At 40.1% G+C, this 19,853-nt stretch overlaps 1 protein-coding gene across 1 annotated transcript in view; it reads right to left on the bottom strand.

Moving 5' to 3' along the window:
• Positions 1 to 71: 71 nt before the first annotated feature.
• Positions 72 to 19,853, bottom strand: part of LOC106556784 (catalase) — a 35,683-nt gene continuing 15,901 nt past the window's right edge. Inside the window, exons 6-13 of the mRNA XM_087704316.1 lie at positions 15,229 to 15,354; positions 14,750 to 14,941; positions 14,490 to 14,642; positions 13,689 to 13,827; positions 9,740 to 9,870; positions 8,026 to 8,137; positions 4,965 to 5,062; positions 72 to 191 (exon numbers count right to left, since the gene is read on the bottom strand). Of these exons, the coding sequence (XP_087560442.1) occupies positions 72 to 191; positions 4,965 to 5,062; positions 8,026 to 8,137; positions 9,740 to 9,870; positions 13,689 to 13,827; positions 14,490 to 14,642; positions 14,750 to 14,941; positions 15,229 to 15,354 (1,071 nt within the window). The remainder of the gene's footprint in view (positions 192 to 4,964; positions 5,063 to 8,025; positions 8,138 to 9,739; positions 9,871 to 13,688; positions 13,828 to 14,489; positions 14,643 to 14,749; positions 14,942 to 15,228; positions 15,355 to 19,853) is intronic.

Here is a 19,853-nt window from a genome sequence, read left to right as displayed (position 1 = left end):
TCTGTAAACTACCAAATTATAGGTAAACAGTTGGATTCCACCCTCTTTCGCACACAAAATTGTACATTATATTAACTTGATGTCCCCACATATCTTTTTATCATTTGTTCTGGATCTTCTTTATTACTGTATTTATTTTGACAACCAAATGCAGAATATGCCAACGTAATGACTTCCATAGGATGTAGTTCCTAGAATACCAATGCAAAATTACATATTGGTTAACATCAAAATTGAGTTTGTAGCAGTCAGCCAACAATTTTTTAAACTGTTCTTTTTTTTACAAAATGTATAGCATGATTTTACTGTGTTACCTATGAAGTAGTAGTGGAAAACCCACCCAGTGCATGATCTAGATTAAGAATAAATGTGATATTTTATTAAATATGTTTGTGAACAAATGTAAATTCTTATATTGTAATCATTCATTTTTGGTTCATTGCATTTTATAGAGTGTATATAAAATGTTTAATTCTAACAGCATCTTTTATTTTGAATTCGTTTTGATAACTCATATTAGCAGCAGCTACATATTTGAAAGCTTTACAAATGACAGGAGGCTGAGAATTTACATGAAATATTTTCTGCTTATAGCCCACAGGAAAAGCTTAAAAACTGTCTTGCTTAGCAACAGACTTGGCTGTAAATTGAGAACTACTCATAAGTTTTCATTTGAGCTCCCCCCCCCCAAGTACTTATTTCTGTCACCAGCAGATGGAACCAGATTCAAATCAGAATCTCAACGCAGATTAAAATTCATTGCTTATTTTCCTAAAGGATTTGAATCAAAGATTTGAAGTTCAGTAACTGATACTTACACAAAAGGAACTGGACACTTTTGTCATTTTCAAGATGAAAAAAATAGTGGAATCCACACTATCAATGAAATGACTGTTTTTAATCTGTGCAGAATCTATCAAAGAATTCTACTGTGTAACACTAAAACAGAATAGTATTATGTGTGCTAATTTGAAATTATTTGCATGATGAATTCATGCATGAATTCATTCCAAATATACTTCGACATATATTAATCTACTGCTTCATCTGTTTCACTCCATTTCCAAGTCCATTATTCCATTATTAGTAACAATAAGAAAAAAATCATGGTGGTTGTAAGACAGTTAAATGAGGCAAGACTGCAGCACCTTCTAATGGATGCTGCACTGTTAACCATAGCCACTTTTCCTTGTGTTATGCTGTGTTTATATAATTAACTAACCAAGGTGAACAGATCATTTGGATTATGAGAATCTGTAAATTAGTACATCGCTATGGTTTTTTTAAAACTATACTTTCCTGAATAAACTATGCTTGAATTTATGTAATTCATTAAGCAAAGTCAAACAAGCCACATTAGTTTGAGCAAGACAAATAAATCTGATTTACACTGTCGTTTGGGAAGGCTGCAACCCCAGAGTTACTATATGCTGGATCTGAATCCCATGGAGCTTTCTCTGAACATACTGCTGAGTTTTAGTCATATCATTGCCAAAATTCCATTCTAAAATGATAAAATTATAGAGGATGAGGGTAGGAATTATAGCATGGGTCTCCAAAAATGCATTATCAGAAAAAGAACATTCCAAACCTGCTCATTTGTAAATGAACTCCAATTATTTTTATCCTCACTGTAGCCCTATATCCCTTTCTCTCCCCCACCCCTTTCTCTTACACAAACACTAGTGAGTCTCAAAAAATGATGCATTGAGAACGTGCATGAAGACACTCACTCACCCATTTTAGAGTATAACAGAAAACCAAATATATGATTAGTAGATTATACAGAGTATTGAGAGAATTGAGGCATTATGACATGTATGAGGATTTTATTATACAGTAAGTATTGTAAAACATTCCAGTTTTATTGTTTCAAAAGTCTCCTGTTGTCATCCATTTTGAACCAACAAAAGAAACCCAAGAACAAGTAGAATTTGCGTTTAGCAGAATTCATTGTTTAACCATTCTTAAGTGTATGAATGGAGGTTTTCTATTTAAAAGATTCATATGCATTGTATCTTCATTTAAAATTGATCTAATTGTAGTAATTATACAATAAGTATTTCATTTACTTGTTATACTACTGAAATGTCTGAGTGGCTGATTTGGGGTCTCAGTGTTTCTGGATTTTGGGGCCCAATGGTTTCCAGGACAAAGCCATCTTTAGTGCTGGATGGGATTAACTGTCCAACGAAATACCCAGTACACAACTGGGAGGTCCTCCTAGACTCACAACAGGTCCTCCTAGACTCAATGAGCAGGTGGCAGTTGTGGCTGGGAGCAACATTGCCCAGCTTTGTGTTGTGTGCCAATTGCACCTGTTCCTGGATCAGCAGACACTGCATGCCCAACTCACCTCCAGATGGGATTATTGAAATGAACTCTATATGGGACTGCTCTTGAAGAATATCAAAAGTTTCAGCTTGTAAAAAAATAGTGGTGCGGGCAGTTATATGTACTCTTAGAATAGCACGTTATACCTTTGTTCTGTGAGCTGCATTGGTTGTCAGATTGCTTCCAATCCAACTGCAGATGTTGTTTTTGACCTATAAAGCCCTTCATGGCATGCGTCTGGGCTATCTCAGAGAATGCATTTCCCTAGTTACAACAGTCCTTCCCATTTTGCCAGGATAGGCATGCTGCAGGTACCATCAGCATGCGGGGGGGGGGGGGTGTTTCCCATGCTCCATGTTTTCTTCGTATTATGGAATATTCTTCCCTGCAAAGTTAGGTTACTTCCACCCTTTTGATATTCCACAATCTATAAAAGGCTCTCAAAACCTTTTATAATGTAAGGTCTGGGGTTCTCAGGGAATTAAAGACTTGCTGAAATTGCTCCATTCCTGAGATAGCTAGTTTTAGTTTACTCCCTCTTTTCTCCTTGTATGCCTGTTTTTGTATGCCTGTTTTTATATTATGTACCATTTATATATTTTTGCATACCATTTATATGTATTTTTGGCTTCTATGATGTGGTTTTACCCATTTATGGTGTGACATCCAAAGGCATCTTCAGTGAGAAGGGTAACTATATAAATTTGATTAATGAAATAAATAAATAGATAAATAAAATGTCAGCATTACCAATAAGAGACATAAATGTGCATGTACATACAGTATATATGCATATATGCATTTCAGTGAATAAACGAAGAATGAATGAGCTGGAAGGCATCTTGGAGGTCTTTAGTCCAGTTCCTGTTCAAGCAGGAGATTTTATACCATTTTATACCCTATACTATTTCAGATAATAGACTCTAGACTCTTCTTAACCTCCAGTGATGAAGTACTCATAACTTTTGAAGGCAAGCTGTCCCACTGATTAATTGTCCTCACTGTTAGGAAGTTTCTCCTTAATTCCAGGTTGCTTCTCTCTTTGATTAGTTTCCAACCATTGTTTCTTGTCTTGCCCTCCGGTGCTTTGGAGAATAATTTGACTCCCTCTTCTTTGTGTCAGCCCCTCAAGTCCTGGAATACTGCTATCATGTCACCCCTAATTCTTCTTTTCTTTAGATTAGCCAAACCCAAATCCTGCAGCCATTCCTCATATGTTTTAGTCTCCAGACCTTTGATCATCTTAGTTTCTCTCCTCTGAACTTTTTCCAAAGTCTTAACATCTTTTTTGTGGTATGGTGACCAATATTGGTCACAATATTACAGGTGTGTTCTTACTAGGGTTTTATAAATGAAGATTTGTTACATGAATAGAAATCATGTTTTGTGTATTATGCAAAAATAACATAAAATTGTTACACTAATATTTCAACCATGCCATTTTAGAGACATTAACATAGATTCAGCATAAATTATCTATAAAGTTTTTTTTTAAAAAGATCTTCAAATTGGAATGCTTTTTTATTGCAGCTAACAGCTAAGAACATAATACTATTATATGTAAAGCTTTCATAGCATAAATAAGTTTCACATTTAAACATAATTCTGCTTCAAATATGTTACAATAGTTTTTAAATGTACTACATGGAGATTTTAAAAAGATTTATTTATACTTCAATAAAAAGCCAGCACTGGCAATAAAAGGTATCAATCACAGCAATGTATGTTCCTTTGCTAAATAAATGCAAAGTTACAATAATAAAGCATGTTAATACACAAAAATAAACTAAATATTATTGTAATGTATTTCAAAAGTACTGCCAGAATATATTCAGCATTAACAATCTATACGATGGATTCAAATTGTTTTCAAAGTCAGAATCACACTTGGTTGTGTCTGCAGTTAACAGAATAACAGAGTTAATAGCATAGCAGGCAATTACATTACATGTAAATCTTTTCATAGCTCATTTTCCAGATTGAGGGATTCAGATAAACAATTGCAGTGTCACTGCTAATCATACATCATACCATTTACATATAAGATTTCTCCTTTCCAGTGAATGAAGTTTGTGTATGTATGAACTTAATCCTAGAAACCATAATTAAAAAAAATAGTAAGTCTTAATATAAAATACATAATTAATTTTAAAGAGTTAAATATATGCACACTTTTCTTTATATACATTTATTATATGTGTCTATGTCATTGTTTGTATTTCCCCTCCCTGATTTTATGTGAGCCGCCCTGAGTCCCCTCAGGGAAAAGGGCGGCCTACAAATGTTAATAAACATCTAAACATCTAAACATATACATGAAATACTAAAATATTCCTTTCTTTACTGCTACTTTGTACTTTTTGCTAACTGTATAACGACAGAAGCCATAGTGATTCTAAGATTTATAGATACTATTTTAATTCCACTGAAATGGAATATTTTAATATCCCTTGTTAAAATGGAATCCCAGATATTGCATGTTATATGGAAGAACATAGAGTTTTTCAAGCTCTTCCCATTCCTCCTCTAAGTCTGTCCACAGCCATTTGTGGCATCTCTGTCTTCTATTTTCCAATTGCTTATTCCTTATTTGCTTTCTATAGCAACCTGAACTAATCATGCTTTCTTACCTTTCTTTTTCCTTCACCAATGTGTTTATCACCATTGTGTTTATCCAGATAGGCTTGAATCCCTGCACCATAATCAGGATGAACATCAGTAAAGTTTTCTACCTAAATTGGCAAAGAGAAGTTGAGGTCATTTGTCTCTTTTGTAATTCCTGTACTGATGAGGACAAGTCAATAGCTATTGGCACAGAGATATGAAATTTCAACATACCAGGTGTGTACTTACTTCAACTACTGATATGGCAAAAGTACTGTTTTTCAGCTGAAATGCTGAAAGTTATTTTTACAAGAAAAATACTATTTATCTTTCTATTTATATGGAATGGAGTGGAGTGGGGTGGAGTGGAGTGGAGTGGAGTGGAGTGGAGTGGAATAGAATAGAATAGAATAGAATAGAATAGAATAGAATAGAATAGAATAGAATAGAATAGAATAGAATAGAATAGAATAGAATAGAATAGAATAGAATAGAATAGAATAGAATAGAATAACTGTATTTGACCAGTGTGATTAGACACACAAGGAATTTGTCTCTGGTGCAGAAGTTCTCAATGTACATACAAAGCAACAGAATTGTCATCATCATCATCATACCAATAATAGGGGTTAGTGAAGAAGATAATAATAATGATGATGATGATAATATTACAGCCATATTATATGGATAAATATGCATAGACTTGTAAAAATTAAACATATCTAAATCTGATTTTAAAATTATTTATCATAAGGTCTTTATTTTTCTACAAAATGAAATGTATTCAACAATAGAGTTAATATGGTCTGGAAACTGACAATTTACTTTTTTATTAATTTTCAAATTAAAATGTTGAAAAGGCTCCAACAGAACAAATCTAAGCATTATTCAGAAAAAAAACTTACTAGTAATTGGGCACAATGCACCTTAAGAAGAATCTTAGGACTGCAGTCTAAAAAAACTCCTACTGAAGCTACCCAGAAAGATATCATGATTGATGGTATCGAAGGCCACCAAGAGATCAAACAGGGCAAGGATGGATGCCTTATCCACATCCCGCTCCCACCAGAGATCATAAAATAACATGACCAGTGCCATTTCCATCCCATATCCAGGCTGAACCTGGATTGGAAAGGTTCTAGACATTCCATTTCATCCAGAACCTCTAGAACTGCTCAACCACCTTTCCTGAAAAGGGATGCTTGGAGACAGGTCAGAAATTATTCAACACAATGGAATTTAGTGATGGCTTCTTAAAAAGAGGGCAGACCACAGCCTCCTTAAAATGCTGGGGTACACCAGGGGTGGTTCAGCCGATTTGGACTAGTTCACCCAAACAGGTAGTGAAAATCGCGGATGGGCCCGTCTCTATGCTGTCCTATTTAGGCACTTTTTTCAAGCCGTGTGCATGCGTGAAAGCTGCGCACACAATCAAAGTGCATGTGTGGAAGGCTGAGTGCATGCGTGGACAGGGTATGTATGAGCGAAGCTAGCGCGCATGCTCACATTTGTGAATGGGTAGGGAAAGTAAGTGAATATCACCTCTGGGCACAAATCTTTCCCACATGGAAGCATTAATCACCACCAGAACCCACCCGCATGTCAATTCCCAAGAAACTTTCACAAGCCAGGATGGGTCTAAAATACAGATACTTGCACTCATACTCCCTAGGTTCCTGTGCACTCCCTGTGCACTAAGCTGTTCTCAGAACAAGAACCTGCCTCATGTGATCCTACTAGACCAGCAACCACATCGGCATCTAACTGGGAATAAAGCCAATAAATTTTGTCTTCCAGAAAATCAGCAAATTCCTCAGTGCACCCTTTCAGGTGGACCTTTGTATCCTACTTCCCCAGGACGAGAAGGTTCACCTTAAAAAAATCAGTGACTGATTATCTACAGTTCACTAATCAAGGATCTTTACAGTTTGGTATCACCAAGCATAAGGTTCACTACCACAATTTTTTCTAGGGAAAAAAACTGGCAAATCAGAGTCATTCTACAAGTCATGGATTGCCTGACCCATCACATAACAAGACTTAAGTGGAAGAAGCACACTGGATTTCATAAAAATCAAGATGGCTTTTTCAACAACATGGTTTCCGAGTATTTTTCTTCTGGAACACACAATATCTAACTCAGTACAAGAAATATCTATACTTAGAAGGAAATTAACTCAACAACTATCCAGAAATATAATACTGTAGAACTTGGGTTGTTACGCCATTGTCACAGGATGTATTGTGACTTCCCTTTCCTTTGCTAAACTGGGTGTGGGCGTGGCCAGTACATGATGCATCTGGTCCATGGGCCGCGAGTTTGACAGCCCTGCTGTAGAATATGCATACCTCCATAATCCATAACACTAAACTGAAAAGAGAGATTTAGTTATAAGTTATATATAGTTAACTAATATTAGAGAGAGAGAGAGAGAGAGAGACAGAGAGACAGACAGACAAACAGACAGACAGAGAGAAAGAGAGAGAGACAGAGACAGAGACAGAGTGAGAAACAAAGAGAAAGAGAAAAGGAGTGCCCTTGATTTATGACCACAATGGTGGGACTAGAAAATTCATCATTAAACAGTACAAATGTTAACTGAGTTTTCATGTGACTGCACCCAATTTTACGATCTTTTTTCCATGGTTGTTCAGCAAATTATCCATGGTCATTAAGCAAGACATCATACAACCATGATTTATGACCTCCTGACCGCTTCTCTATTGACTCTGTTTGTCAGAACATCTCTGAGAAGATTGCAAATGGTGGTCACATGACCGTAGGATGCTGCACCTGCCAAGATCCCGGATCATGATAATGTGATTCCAGGGATGCTGAGGTGTCCTAAGTCTGAATACAAGTCATATGTCCCTTTTTTTCTGTATAATTTTGAGCAATACTTAAATGAGTGGTCATTAAACAAAGTCTATCAAAAGCCTTTATCCAGAATTGTGTGCCAGCAGACCAAGAAAAGACACAGCTGCTTTAAGGGGTTATCAGCAGATGATATCTGTGTGTCCTGCATGCTCCAACATCCAAAGCCTCTCAAATTGGAACCTCTGCATTGTTATGCATTACGTTGTTACTTACAGCTCTCTTCTGGATGAAAAGCTGAGCATCCTTAAGATGGTTGGCAATGTTCTCACAAAGCCTCATGCGCTCTTCCTCATTCAGTACTTTGACAAAGAAGTCCCGTACCTTTCAATAAATAGTGAAAGCAATCGTTATACATATACCTTTTGCAGACCTAATAGAAATCTTCTACAATTCCAATTTCATGAACAGTATCAACCTCAGTTATTAAATCAATGAGAATAAACTGATGGCTATTTACGATTATCATGGAATTCTCTCTGCTGTTTAAAATGTGAAAAGTTCTGCCTTCTTTGAACTCCCTCTCCCCTTTCATATGCTATAAACAAAGCACTGATAACTGACTGCCTCCTTAGCAAAAACAGCTCTCAGGACCACATCTGGATCAAGCAGATTACATCCTGATATTCCCTAATTTGCCTTCAAGGCATTATTGACAGAATAGTAGTCAATGTACAATCGGTCACTTAAAAATCTTTTAAAATTATATCAGGCACAGAACAGGTGCTTTTGAGCCCATAAAATGAGGACCCGGATTGTTGGGGGCAATATTCTGACTCTGTAAACCGCTTAGAGAGGGCTGAAAGCCCTATGAAGCGGTATATAAGTCTAACTGCTATTGCTATTGCTATAAAGCACTTTTGGTTATCAGGAAGTGTCATACCGCATCTCCACCGCAATCACATTCATTTTAGGATCTTGTCAACTTTCTTGCCTTTATGACTGGTTATGTCATTTCTGATTTGTGACAGTGTTTGCTTGTTACTTGTAAAAAACCTCACTCATTTAAAAAAAATAGGCTCACTTAATAAGTGTGGATTTGTTTAATGACCACAGTGATTTGCTTAACGACTGCCACCAAAATGTTGTAAAATCAGGTCCATTCATGAGAGTGCATTGACTTACGAGTATAAATCTAGTCCCAATTGTGTTCATAAGTCAAGGACTACTTCCAAATATTATTTTTTATAAAAAGAAGGAAAGGGAATATTTTTGAGTGATCTGCAGTATAGAGGACTGGCACCTTATAGTAATTTTGGCCAAACCATGAAAATAGAGGACTGACTCCAAGAGACTGAATAATCGCATTATACATGGATCCACTAGTTGAGAAAATTTAGTAATGAAAGTTCACAGCAAACAGGAAACAAAAGCTTAATTACTTGAGGACAGAATTATATCAAGCAAGTGCTCTCAATTTTTTGTTTTAAATTAGGTACTTGGAAGAGGTACAAAGGGAACGTTGATGATAAATTTACCTTGCTAACAAAGAGAGAGAAAAAGAAAAAGTGTGCTTACAGAGAGTTCATTTCCAAAATAAAACACAGGTAGTCCTCAATTTACGACCATAGTTGAGCCCAAAATTTATGTTGCTAAGTGAGACAGTTGTTAACTGAGTTTTGCCCCATGTTATGACCTTTCTTGCCATATTTAACTGCAGTTGTTAAATTAGGAACACAGTTGTTAAGGGAATCTGGCTTCCCCATTGACTTTGCTTGTCTGAAAATCGCAAACGTGGATCACGACCCAGGGATACCACAGCTGTAAATACGAACCAGTTGCCAAGCATCCAAATGTTGATTACATGGATGATGCTGCAACCTTCACGTCAGTCTGCAAAATGCTCAAAAGTAACTTTGAATGGTCCCTAAATCAACAGTTGTAAGTTGAGGACTATCTGTAACAGGGCATTTCTACTTTATTTACTTGAGAGACGTTATCCTCAACTGAACTATCGAAACGTTCTACATTGCCTGAGATAAATACACAGCTCTCCATCAAAGTGGGCTGCTCCTCAGGGCCAGTAAAACTATTTGGGTAATAGTTTGGAGCACCACCTAAGGAACAAAAATTACAATGTATTAGAAACAAGCAAAGAATGCAAATGTATCAGCTCTGCAAGCACATCACTATGTCTTACAACCACAAATTTGTTTTTGCAAGCTAATGGCATTTCTACAATCTCTTTTCAGAGAACTGAATTCTTAGCTGCTTCCAATTCCCAAAACAAACAAACAAAAAAACCATTTAGGGCTTTGATTCTCTGTTCCTGTAATTATCTTCTTAACATAAGAAAAAAAGCCTGAAGGTGAAATTAACCTACATATATTTGTAACGTTCATTGACTCACAACCATATTGTAATGACTGTATTGTAAATATTGTAATATTGTGGGTCTATTAATTTGCTTCAGCAGTAATAAAAATAATGAATTCATTTATTATGCTAATTTTGGCCCATTTTAGAATCATTTGTGGGGTAAACATCTGGACGTCTCATATATTGTTCTACATCAGAGGTGAGGAGGCTGAGGGCCCTGAAACCATTTCTCAAGTTCTTTGCCTTTGATACACAACCTCACTTCAGTTATGTAACAGTTGAGATGAAAAGCACAAAATAACTGCAGTGAAAGCTTAAACTTTGTAAACTTCAGTACCCATCGTCTCTCCTCATCCAAAATGTGAATGTGTCTATATGCGTGAGTCCGCTCACATGTGGATGGATGGATGAGAGGGGGGGCAGGGGGGAGGGAGGGAGGAAGAGGGAGATCCACCTATTTTGGGTCACTGTCCTAACAACCTTGAACTGCAACCTGCTTTGATATACAATCCTCAACTTATCACTAGTTGTTTAATATCTGTCCAAAGTTACAATGGCTTCGGAACTGGTGTTTTACAACCTACAAAGACTTTCAGCCATTGTAAAATGTTGTACCACCTTCCCCATCCTGTTATCTCGATCTGGGTGCTTGGCAACCTATTCACCCTAACAAATAGTTGCCAAGCTAACAAATAGTTGCCAATCATGTGATCACCATTTGTGATCCCATGCTGGTTTCCCCAGAAGGTCAATGGGTAAACCAGCAGGGAAGGTTGAACGCTGCTGCCACCTGCTGAGAGGACTCCCTTTGGCAGAGTGCAGAAATCAGATTCTGAAGGTCATATAATATGCTTAACCAAATTATCTACATTCTAGTATACTTCAGAAGTTCCCAACCTTCTTGAAATAATAGACACATTTGAAACTTTGAGAGCATAAACAGAAATTTGGCAAAATGCTTGTCTTAAGTATGATCACAAAACATGTTCAAGAGACTATATAGAGCCGTGATGGCACGCGGTGGCACGTGGAGCCATTTGTTAGGGCATGTGGGGCATTGCCCTGTGAGCTCCAGCCGCATGCACACTCTGGCCAGTTGACTTTGGTCTTTTTTTGAGGCCGTTTTTCGCCCTCCAGAGGCTTCAAGGAAAACAGGCCCTACGTCCAAACCAGAAGTTTGGGATGGACTTTCGGTTTGGCCATAGCACCATTTTTCGCCCTCCGGAGCCTTCAGGAAGCTTCCCTAAAGGCTCCAGAGGCCGAAAAACGGCATTACGGCCAAACCAGAAGTGATTTCCGGTTTGACTGTAGTGCTGTTTTTTGCCCTCCAGAGCCTTCAGGAGACTTCGCTGAAGGCTCCGGAGGGCAAAAAAAACCCTACGAGCAAACCATTCCTGAACTTCCGGTTTGCTCATTAGGCCAGTTTTTCACACTCCGGAAGCTTCAGGGTCGCACACATAGCATTATGGGTGTGGCATGCCTGCACACGACCTTCCTGGGCTCCCCTCGTTTTTGGCACGTGACCAAAAAAAGATTTGCCATCACTGATATAGAGTGTAACAGCAGTGTTGGGGCAGGAAGGGGGAGGACACCCTATGTTTCCTTTGCAGCATACTAGCTTTCCATTAACTGTTATTTGTTAACATATATATATGTTATGACCCTGGTGATCGCCTCTAGAGAGTCCTTTATTTCTCTCCAGCAAATGGCACTGCAATGACCACTAAATCTCCCCCCCCATACTACCCCGAAGACAGCCACCCTCAATCCACTAAACAACAGCCCCTATAGTATAAATAAAGCCCACAGAGTAGGAGCATGCTTACAAGAAAAGGTCCAGGGTTCCAAATCCAGTCCACAAGATAGAGTCCAGGCACAAGACAATGGCAGTCCTCAGAGCAAAGAAAAGGTCTAAGGCAAGAAGCAGTTCCAAAGGCACAGTGAAGCAAAGGCCAAAAGGAGTCCACAAGAGAAGGGCTAGATTCAAGACAAAAGGCAAAGAGGAATCTTCCAAGCAAGACAAGGCTAACCACAACATGCACGAGTTGAAGCCAGGGGGTGTAAGCCAAAGCAAACTCCCTACTTTTCCTTCAGTTACTCTATTCCAGGTGCTCCTTGTGAGGGTGCGGTGCAAGTTCCTCCCGAGTAGCCTTGCAGTCCTTCTCTGTACTTGCCTCCACTGCACTCTCCTTGCCCTTGGATCCAGTGGAGGAGGCAGATGTTCCTCATCAGAAGAGATCTGCTGCCTATCAGCATGACTGCCTGTCAGCAGCCGATCTTTCCATGTTTGTGCAGTCAAGCAGTGCTCTGTCTGGTCGACCATCTCCCCCAATGTTTGAGGGGCTGGGACAACATTGTCCTCAGCCCCTGGCCTCTCCAAACATGCCAAGGGAGATCCAAGGGTCCAATCCCTATTGAACGGTCCAATTTTGACTACTAGTCCTCCGAATCAGGCTCCAATGGGGCCATGGCAATATGTTCTTTGTGTTGTGGCCTGCCAGCAGGCTGAGGGCTGGCAGCAGATTCAGCCAGTGAGGAGGTTGGAGAGGAACATGGGCCAGTCTTGGAGTCTGGGGAAGGCTCTGATGAGGGCTCTGTGTTGGAGGCAGAGAGGGGGCCAGAGCCGTATGCCAGTTATCAGCTGCCTTCAGAGTCAGAAATCAATGAGGCAGATGAACAGCTGGAGCCTGTTCCCAGTGTGTGCATGCACAGAGTTGCCAGGGAACAGCTAAATGACAGGGATTGACTTGGGAGTAAGGCCACAGGTGGACGATGAATGGCCTTCCCAGAGGAAATAAAGGAGGAATGAAAGGGGAGTGGAGTTTGCAGGAAACAGTTCACTTAATTGGTTTGTGACTTTCCGAGACGCCTTGCCAGGTTTTGCAGATATCACCTTCCCAGCTCTCCAAGCCAGATAAGGTCTGTGATTGTAAATCCTCCCTTGAAAGACTTTGCTGGATGTGAATGAGCAAAATTCACAGTAAATAAATAAAAGGGATTTTTGTTGAGGCAAGGAGTTGCTTCATGCTTCTGGGATGCCTAGGTCAGAACAATATATACAAAGAGCCCTGGTGGGCAGTGGTTAGTATGCAGAATTGCAAGCAAATTCTGCCCACAGCCTGGAGTTTGATCCTGATCGGCTCAAGATTGACTCAGCCTTCCATCCTTCCAAAGCCAGTAAAATGTGAACCCAGATTGTTGGGGGGTATAATGCTGACTCTGTAAACTGCTCAGAGAGTGCTGTAAAGCACTACAGAACTCAAATCTAAGTGCTATCGCTGTAGCTATGTATGTATGTGTAGAGCAGAGAGTTTGTTTGCTAAACCTATTGAATAAAGCATAGCACCACATCCAAATCTAAACCTTTTTACAAGTCCACATAATAAAAATGAGGGAGAAATTGATCAGATAAAATAGAAATGAAGAAAACAGCTATCAGCTTATATGACTTAAGTAGTTAAGCCGAGATGTCAATGTCAATGAAAAAAAGGCACTTGCAAAGGTTACTCAAAATTACTGGCATAACCTAGCTCCCAAACGTTATTTTCAGATTTACCCTGGTTATCAGAAATGCACATAAATCCATCTCTCTGGTAATTGGCCACCCTAGTTCGGTATGGACAATTTACAGGAATTTGAAGGTAGTTGGGTCCCAGACGATGCGCGTGGGTATCTCGATATGAGAAAAGACGACCCTAGAAAAAATATATCACAGGGGAAAAAGTGAAGAAGCAGGCAGCTTTTCCCTAGGTTTTTCTCAACACTGCCTATATCATCACTGCTTTTGAAAGATTATTGCTGGTCCTACTCCACAGGAGGGAAAAGTCTTGATTTCAGAGGCCCCAATAACATGGCCCAGAAACAAACCTGTAGATTCAGATCAAAGGTCTCTGTAAAATATAGCAGAAAGTGGCAACAAAATTAGAACAATGACTTTCATGCTTTCTTTTTCTTCTTCCTCAGACTTTTTCTTTTTCCTCAGACTTTTTCTTTTCTTTCTTAAATAATTTATAATCTAAGAGGTCCTCAAATTAATGATTTAATCAAATAACAAACTTACAATCTTTCAGTTCATTAACTATATTTAGAATGGGGGTCTTATAACCAAACAACTTCCTTGTGTCAAGCTCTGCTAGTGCCTAAGGTGAAAATAACGAATGGTATTCTTTTTACCAATTGTTTTAATATTCAGAGGCAAAAACAAAAAACCCAACACACCAAAAAATTGAAAAGCATTCTAATACCAAACAGATTGAGGTTAACATGTTTTCATTATTGCAAAAGTTATCTGATTGACAGGCTGGGTTGGCTAGTCTCACAATTCAATGAATAGGGGAGGAAAATCTATTCTAGTTACCTGTAACATTTTATCAGGGCTAGGTTCAATGCCTGGAGGCATGTTGCTTGGGTCAAAGGCCAATTGTTCCACTTCAGCAAAATAATTGACGGGATTTCGGTTTAAGACAACTTTTCCCACAGGGATGAGAGGATAATCTTTATGAGGCCAAACCTAGAATATATGACCAAGATGTTCCAACTTGAGTTTGCAAGATGTAGAAATCTACCTTTTCTACTCTGTGCTGTACACTGGTGAAAAGGTCACAAAAATATACTCACCTTTGTTACATCAAAAGGATTAAATGGAAAGTTCTCAGCTTGTTCAAATGTCATAACTTGAATGTTGAAAGTCCAAGAGGGGAAGTTTTCATTAGCAATTGCATTGTAAAGATCACGTAGGCCATAATCCGGATCTTCAGAAGCCAGTCTTTCTGCGTCTTTGACAGATATGTTTTTAATTCCTTGATCGGTCTAAAAATATTGAAATGCTATGTTAATTAATAATTTGTTACCAAAAGTTGCTAAATGTAGTTATAAATCTATCTACAAATATATATTGTGAAATTATATGTACAGTACTATGGATGGAAGGAGTAAAATTAGCTACTAATAAGGACTAAATATAGAAATAGTTATTCTTAATATATCCTGTTACCCACTAGGTCAGTGATGGTGAATTTTCGTGTGTAAACATCGTGCGCGCAGACTTTTGATGGCTCAACATAGAAGAGAAAATAGTAACAGTAGGCCATAATTACCTTTACATGAAATTTGCAGTATACTGCATTTCCGTAAGCATTGACTAGCTTAAAAGTATGTGACCCATAGCCATTCATGTGACGGTGCCCATCTGGAATGCCACGATCGCTGAACAAGAATGATACCTACATGAGCCAAAACAACGTACATAGCCATCTTTAATGAGAACACAGAGGCTGGATTCCATTGAACAACTGTCTCCTTCCGCACAAAAGTAGATTCTAATTATATTTCTTGCCTATTCTCATCCAGCCCTACTCAATATCTATAATGTCATATTGCAGTTTTAGAACATTCATTCAAGAAATAAGAATAATTAGGCTCCGTGTAGAGAATGCTTCCTTTCATACACTCATAAACAGACAAAAAATAGCATCTGAGCCAGTTAGCAACATAGTAAGGGAAGGAACAATCATATACACTGTTAAGTAAATGTTACACACAGGATCCAGTGTGGTATAATATTAAATCGCCAGGAGAATGTCAGTTCTAGCCCTAGAAAGCAGGAGAGTGTGAGTTCTAGCCCAGAGTTGGGTTCCGCCTGGTATGGCCCGGTACGGCCCTACCAGTACTAGCTAGGAGCAGCTGACAGCATACCGGTACAATGACTTGCTTGGCCCACCTGCCCGCTCGTGTTCCATACCTGTTTTTAAGGCAACCGTCCAATTGCATACATGCACACAGCTGGCTTTGTGAATAAGGTACGGCTAGAATAAGGTGACCAGACGTCCTGCTTTTGGCGGGACACACCCGCTTTCCAATGCATTTTCCCGCGTCCCGCCCGCCTTTTTAAAAGGCACGCTTTTTTTGGCGCTCGCAGCTCCCGCCCATCAGCTGCTAGCTTGCTGGGCTGGCTCATCGTTCTGTTCTCTATCCTACCAGATGAGCCAGCCCAGCAAGCTAGCAGCTGATGGGCTGGAGCTGCGAGCGCCAAAAAAAGCGTGCTTTTAGCCTTTTACCTACTACCTACAAATTTAAGCCAGCCCAGCCTGCCGCTCACTGATTGGATTGGTCTGGACTCCAGCCAATCAGTGAGCTGGCTGGGATGGGAAATTTTCAGCACGCTTGCGCGAGTTTCCATTTCCTTTCGACAAAAGACGAAAGAGGTTGCAGCTGCGCTGACTGGTGAGTAATCTAATTCTAATCGAATTTTCCGCTCGCCGCGGCAGGAGGAGAGGGTGGGGGCAGCTGCAGCCGCCCGCAGCAGAGAAGTTCCACGCGGTTCAGGGGCTCCCGCCGCCCGGCAGAAGCCCCTGAACCGCGTGCGGGCGGCTGCCCCCTCCTCCTCCAATTGAATTCACTCAGCCGGGGCAGGCAATTTCTGCACGAACGGATTATTCCTCGTGGCCGCAGGCGATCCCAATTCACTCAGCCGGGGCGGGCAATTCGTGCAGAAATTGCCCGCCCTGGCTGAGTGAATTGGGATCGCCTGCAGCCGCGAGGAATACTCTGTTCGTGCAGGAGTCCTCGCGGCCGCAGGCGATCCCAATTGAATTCACTCAGCCGGGGCGGGCAATTTCTGCACGAATGGACTATTCCTCGTGGCCGCAGGCGATCCCAATTCACTAAGCCGGGGCGGGCAATTCGTGCAGAAATTGCCCGCCCTGGCTGAGTGAATTGGGATCGCCTGCGGCCGCGAGGAATACTCCGTTCGTGTAGGAGTCCTCACGGCCGCAGGCGATCCCAATTGAATTCACTCTGTGCGGGCGGCTCGGCTGCCCCCTCCTCCTCCCTCTCCTCCTGCGGCCGCGAGGAGTAGTCCGTTCGTGCAGAAATTGCCCGCCCCGGCTGAGTGAATTGGGATCGCCTGCGGCCGCGAGGAATCCATTTCTGCAGGGGTCCTCGCAATTGAATTCACTCTGTGCGGGCGGCAGGCGCTGCGCCCACGAGGAGCTGCCTCTTCGTGAATGGGATCGCCACCTCCGAGAGCATGGGCGCAGCGGCTGCCGCCCGCACAGAACGTCGTGCGGGGGTCCCGCCGCCCGGAAAGTTATGGAAAGTTATCTGCGGGCGGCGTCCGTTCATGATTGGGATCGATCGCCGGGGCAGCCTCTCGCTTCCGGAACTTCCTCTCTCACTTCCGGGGGTCCCGCCGCCCGGCATAAGCCCCTGAACCGCCGCGGAATCCGTTCGTGAATCAAAATGGATCCGCGCGGCAGGAGGAGAGGTTGGGGCGCTGCCAGCTGCCCGCAGACAATTTCCTCTCGCTTTCGGGGGTCCCGCCGCCTGGCAAAAGCCCCTGAATCGCGTGGAAGTTATCTGCTGCCGGCGTCCGTTCGTGATTGGGATCGATCGCCGGGGCAGCCTCTCGCTTCCGGAACTTCCTCTCTCACTTCCGGGGGTCCCGCCGCCCGGCATAAGCCCCTGAACTGCCGCGGAATCCGTTCGTGAATCAAAATGGATCCGCGCGGCAGGAGGAGAGGTTGGGGTGCTTCCAGCTGCCCGCAGACAATTTCCTCTCGCTTTCGGGGGTCCCGCCGCCTGGCAAAAGCCCCTGAATCACGTGGAAGTTATCTGCTGCCGGCGTCCGTTCGTGATTGGGATCCATCGCCGCCTCCGAGAGGGTATACAGAACACTATTTACCTAAATGTGCATATATACAGTTTAGTATTTTAGCATTTATTTTTGAAAAAAATCAAACTCCTAAATCATGGTGTATAGCTTATTGCTCCTATCTTGGACATATTTTTTCTGATCAAACATTTGTGTTTACTGGGGTGGTGCATAAAGCTGAAAAGAGTTATTGTTTGTAATTTTTCTACATTATTTTGCTGTTAAAGAAGAGTTTTCTTCTTGGGGATAGATATTGATGGAGATTTCTTGTGCAATTGTTGTAGGAATTGTTGCAAAGAAAAGATAAAGAATCTTATGGTGTGATATTGGTGAATTTTTAAAAAAAAATAGTCTGTGTTGTCTTTCTGTCCCAAATAGTTAAATATAATTTCATTATGAACATCTGCAGGGTTTATGGGATTCCCATAATATGGGAGATTCATGCCTTTGTAGGTCATATTTTCCCATTTGTGGTTTTCTGTCTCATCTGTGAAATTCACAACCTTTTATTTGTTATGTTCTGAATTTTTCTCTTTTTAGAAAGTGATAAGAAATCTACCTGCAATTTAATCTTGACCAGGCATCCTGACTTTTAAGAAGTCACTGACATGCCCGTTTTAAAATTGTTTTTTTTCTTGATAGTTAAGGTCAAAAATTTAAACTTGCTGTCACAACTTTGAGCAGGGTGTGAGATTGTTGATGTCCATTTTACTGTCTTTCAATAACTGTATAATGTTCCAATCAAGCCTCAAATTAAGATGTTACCAACTAGTATGTGAACTACTGGAAAGATTGTGTGCCTATAGAGTTAAGAGTAAGAGTTTCATTTCATGCATCAGAAGGCTGTATAGTGTAGAGAGAAAAATATGTTCAAAACATTACAGTTGTATGTGTTAGCCGCCTGAATCTATATTACTGTCTTTGTTTTAAAAATTTTCTCTCAGGATCCCAAAATGGTATTTGTTTGTATGGGTTATATTTATCAATATGTATTGCATTAAATATTGAAATCTAAGTATTCACTGCTACTGTGGATTCTCACAATTGTTTGATGGGATTTCAACATAGGCTGGCAAATTTGAATTTTGAGTACCCTTGATTGGGTCTGACCCTCTGGACTCCAAGGAGAGATTTTAAGAAACACTGATTTCTTTTGCCAGGTAATATGTAATAGGTTGCCACTGCAAGTGTATTTGAAAAAGATAGCTTACTCTATGGTGTTGTTTTTTTTATTTTTATACTGGAATTCTTCATGAAAAAATCCAAAAGGATTTACAAAAGAATAATAAAATATCTCTTCAAGAAAACAATAAAACTAACAGTGTCAGTGAAGATAATATAGAAAAGCAAGGCATAATTCATTTTTAAAAAGCAGTCTAAGAGGGAGGTTGTCCTGAAGCACATGTTACTCTAGAATTGCCTTGGGTGAACAGGCTTGATTTCAGCTGTTCAAACAAACCAATGTGTAGAAAACAGCTACACATTTCCTAATTTATTATTAAATAATTTGTATTCTATCAGGGGCTTTCAGCAGTTTACAGCAACAAAAATGCCAAATAAAATTATATTATTATAAAATCATTGTAACAATTCCACAAAAACAATAAAAAGAAAATCCAGTGATAAAACCATATTAAATCCCAATGGCTCTAGATTCTAGAAGACAGAATAATTTGTACAGCCTCCCTGAATGGACAGCAGGTTAGGGCTCCCTGCTCTGGAGGAGGTTTCCAAAGGATGGGCACCAGCTGAGACCTTCCTCCTGAGAAAGCCCTACCTTTGTCATGAATGGGATTACTAGCAGGGCCTCCCCAGAAGATATTTAAAGCTCTGGTAAGATAGCTTTGAGGGGGGTGGTCTTTAAATATTTGGACTTTAAGCTGATTTTGGAAAATCTGTAAATTTTAAAGCACAAAACTGCTATTGGCTTGTTTCCAGATGAGTCATTTACTGTAAGAAGTATAGGCTCAATGTATTTTAAAATAATATTTTATTTATTGTGCATATGATTTTTTAAAATAGTGGTATTCTGTGTTGATTCTTTTTTTAAATTGTCTTAGACTATTTAAA

This window comes from Thamnophis sirtalis, unplaced genomic scaffold (genome assembly GCF_051295495.1).
Source record: "Thamnophis sirtalis isolate CommonGarterSnake01/CBP01778 unplaced genomic scaffold, rThaSir2_p1.2 scaffold_1, whole genome shotgun sequence".
NCBI lineage: Eukaryota > Metazoa > Chordata > Lepidosauria > Squamata > Natricidae > Thamnophis > Thamnophis sirtalis.
This window is presented reverse-complemented; position numbering and strand designations above follow the sequence as displayed.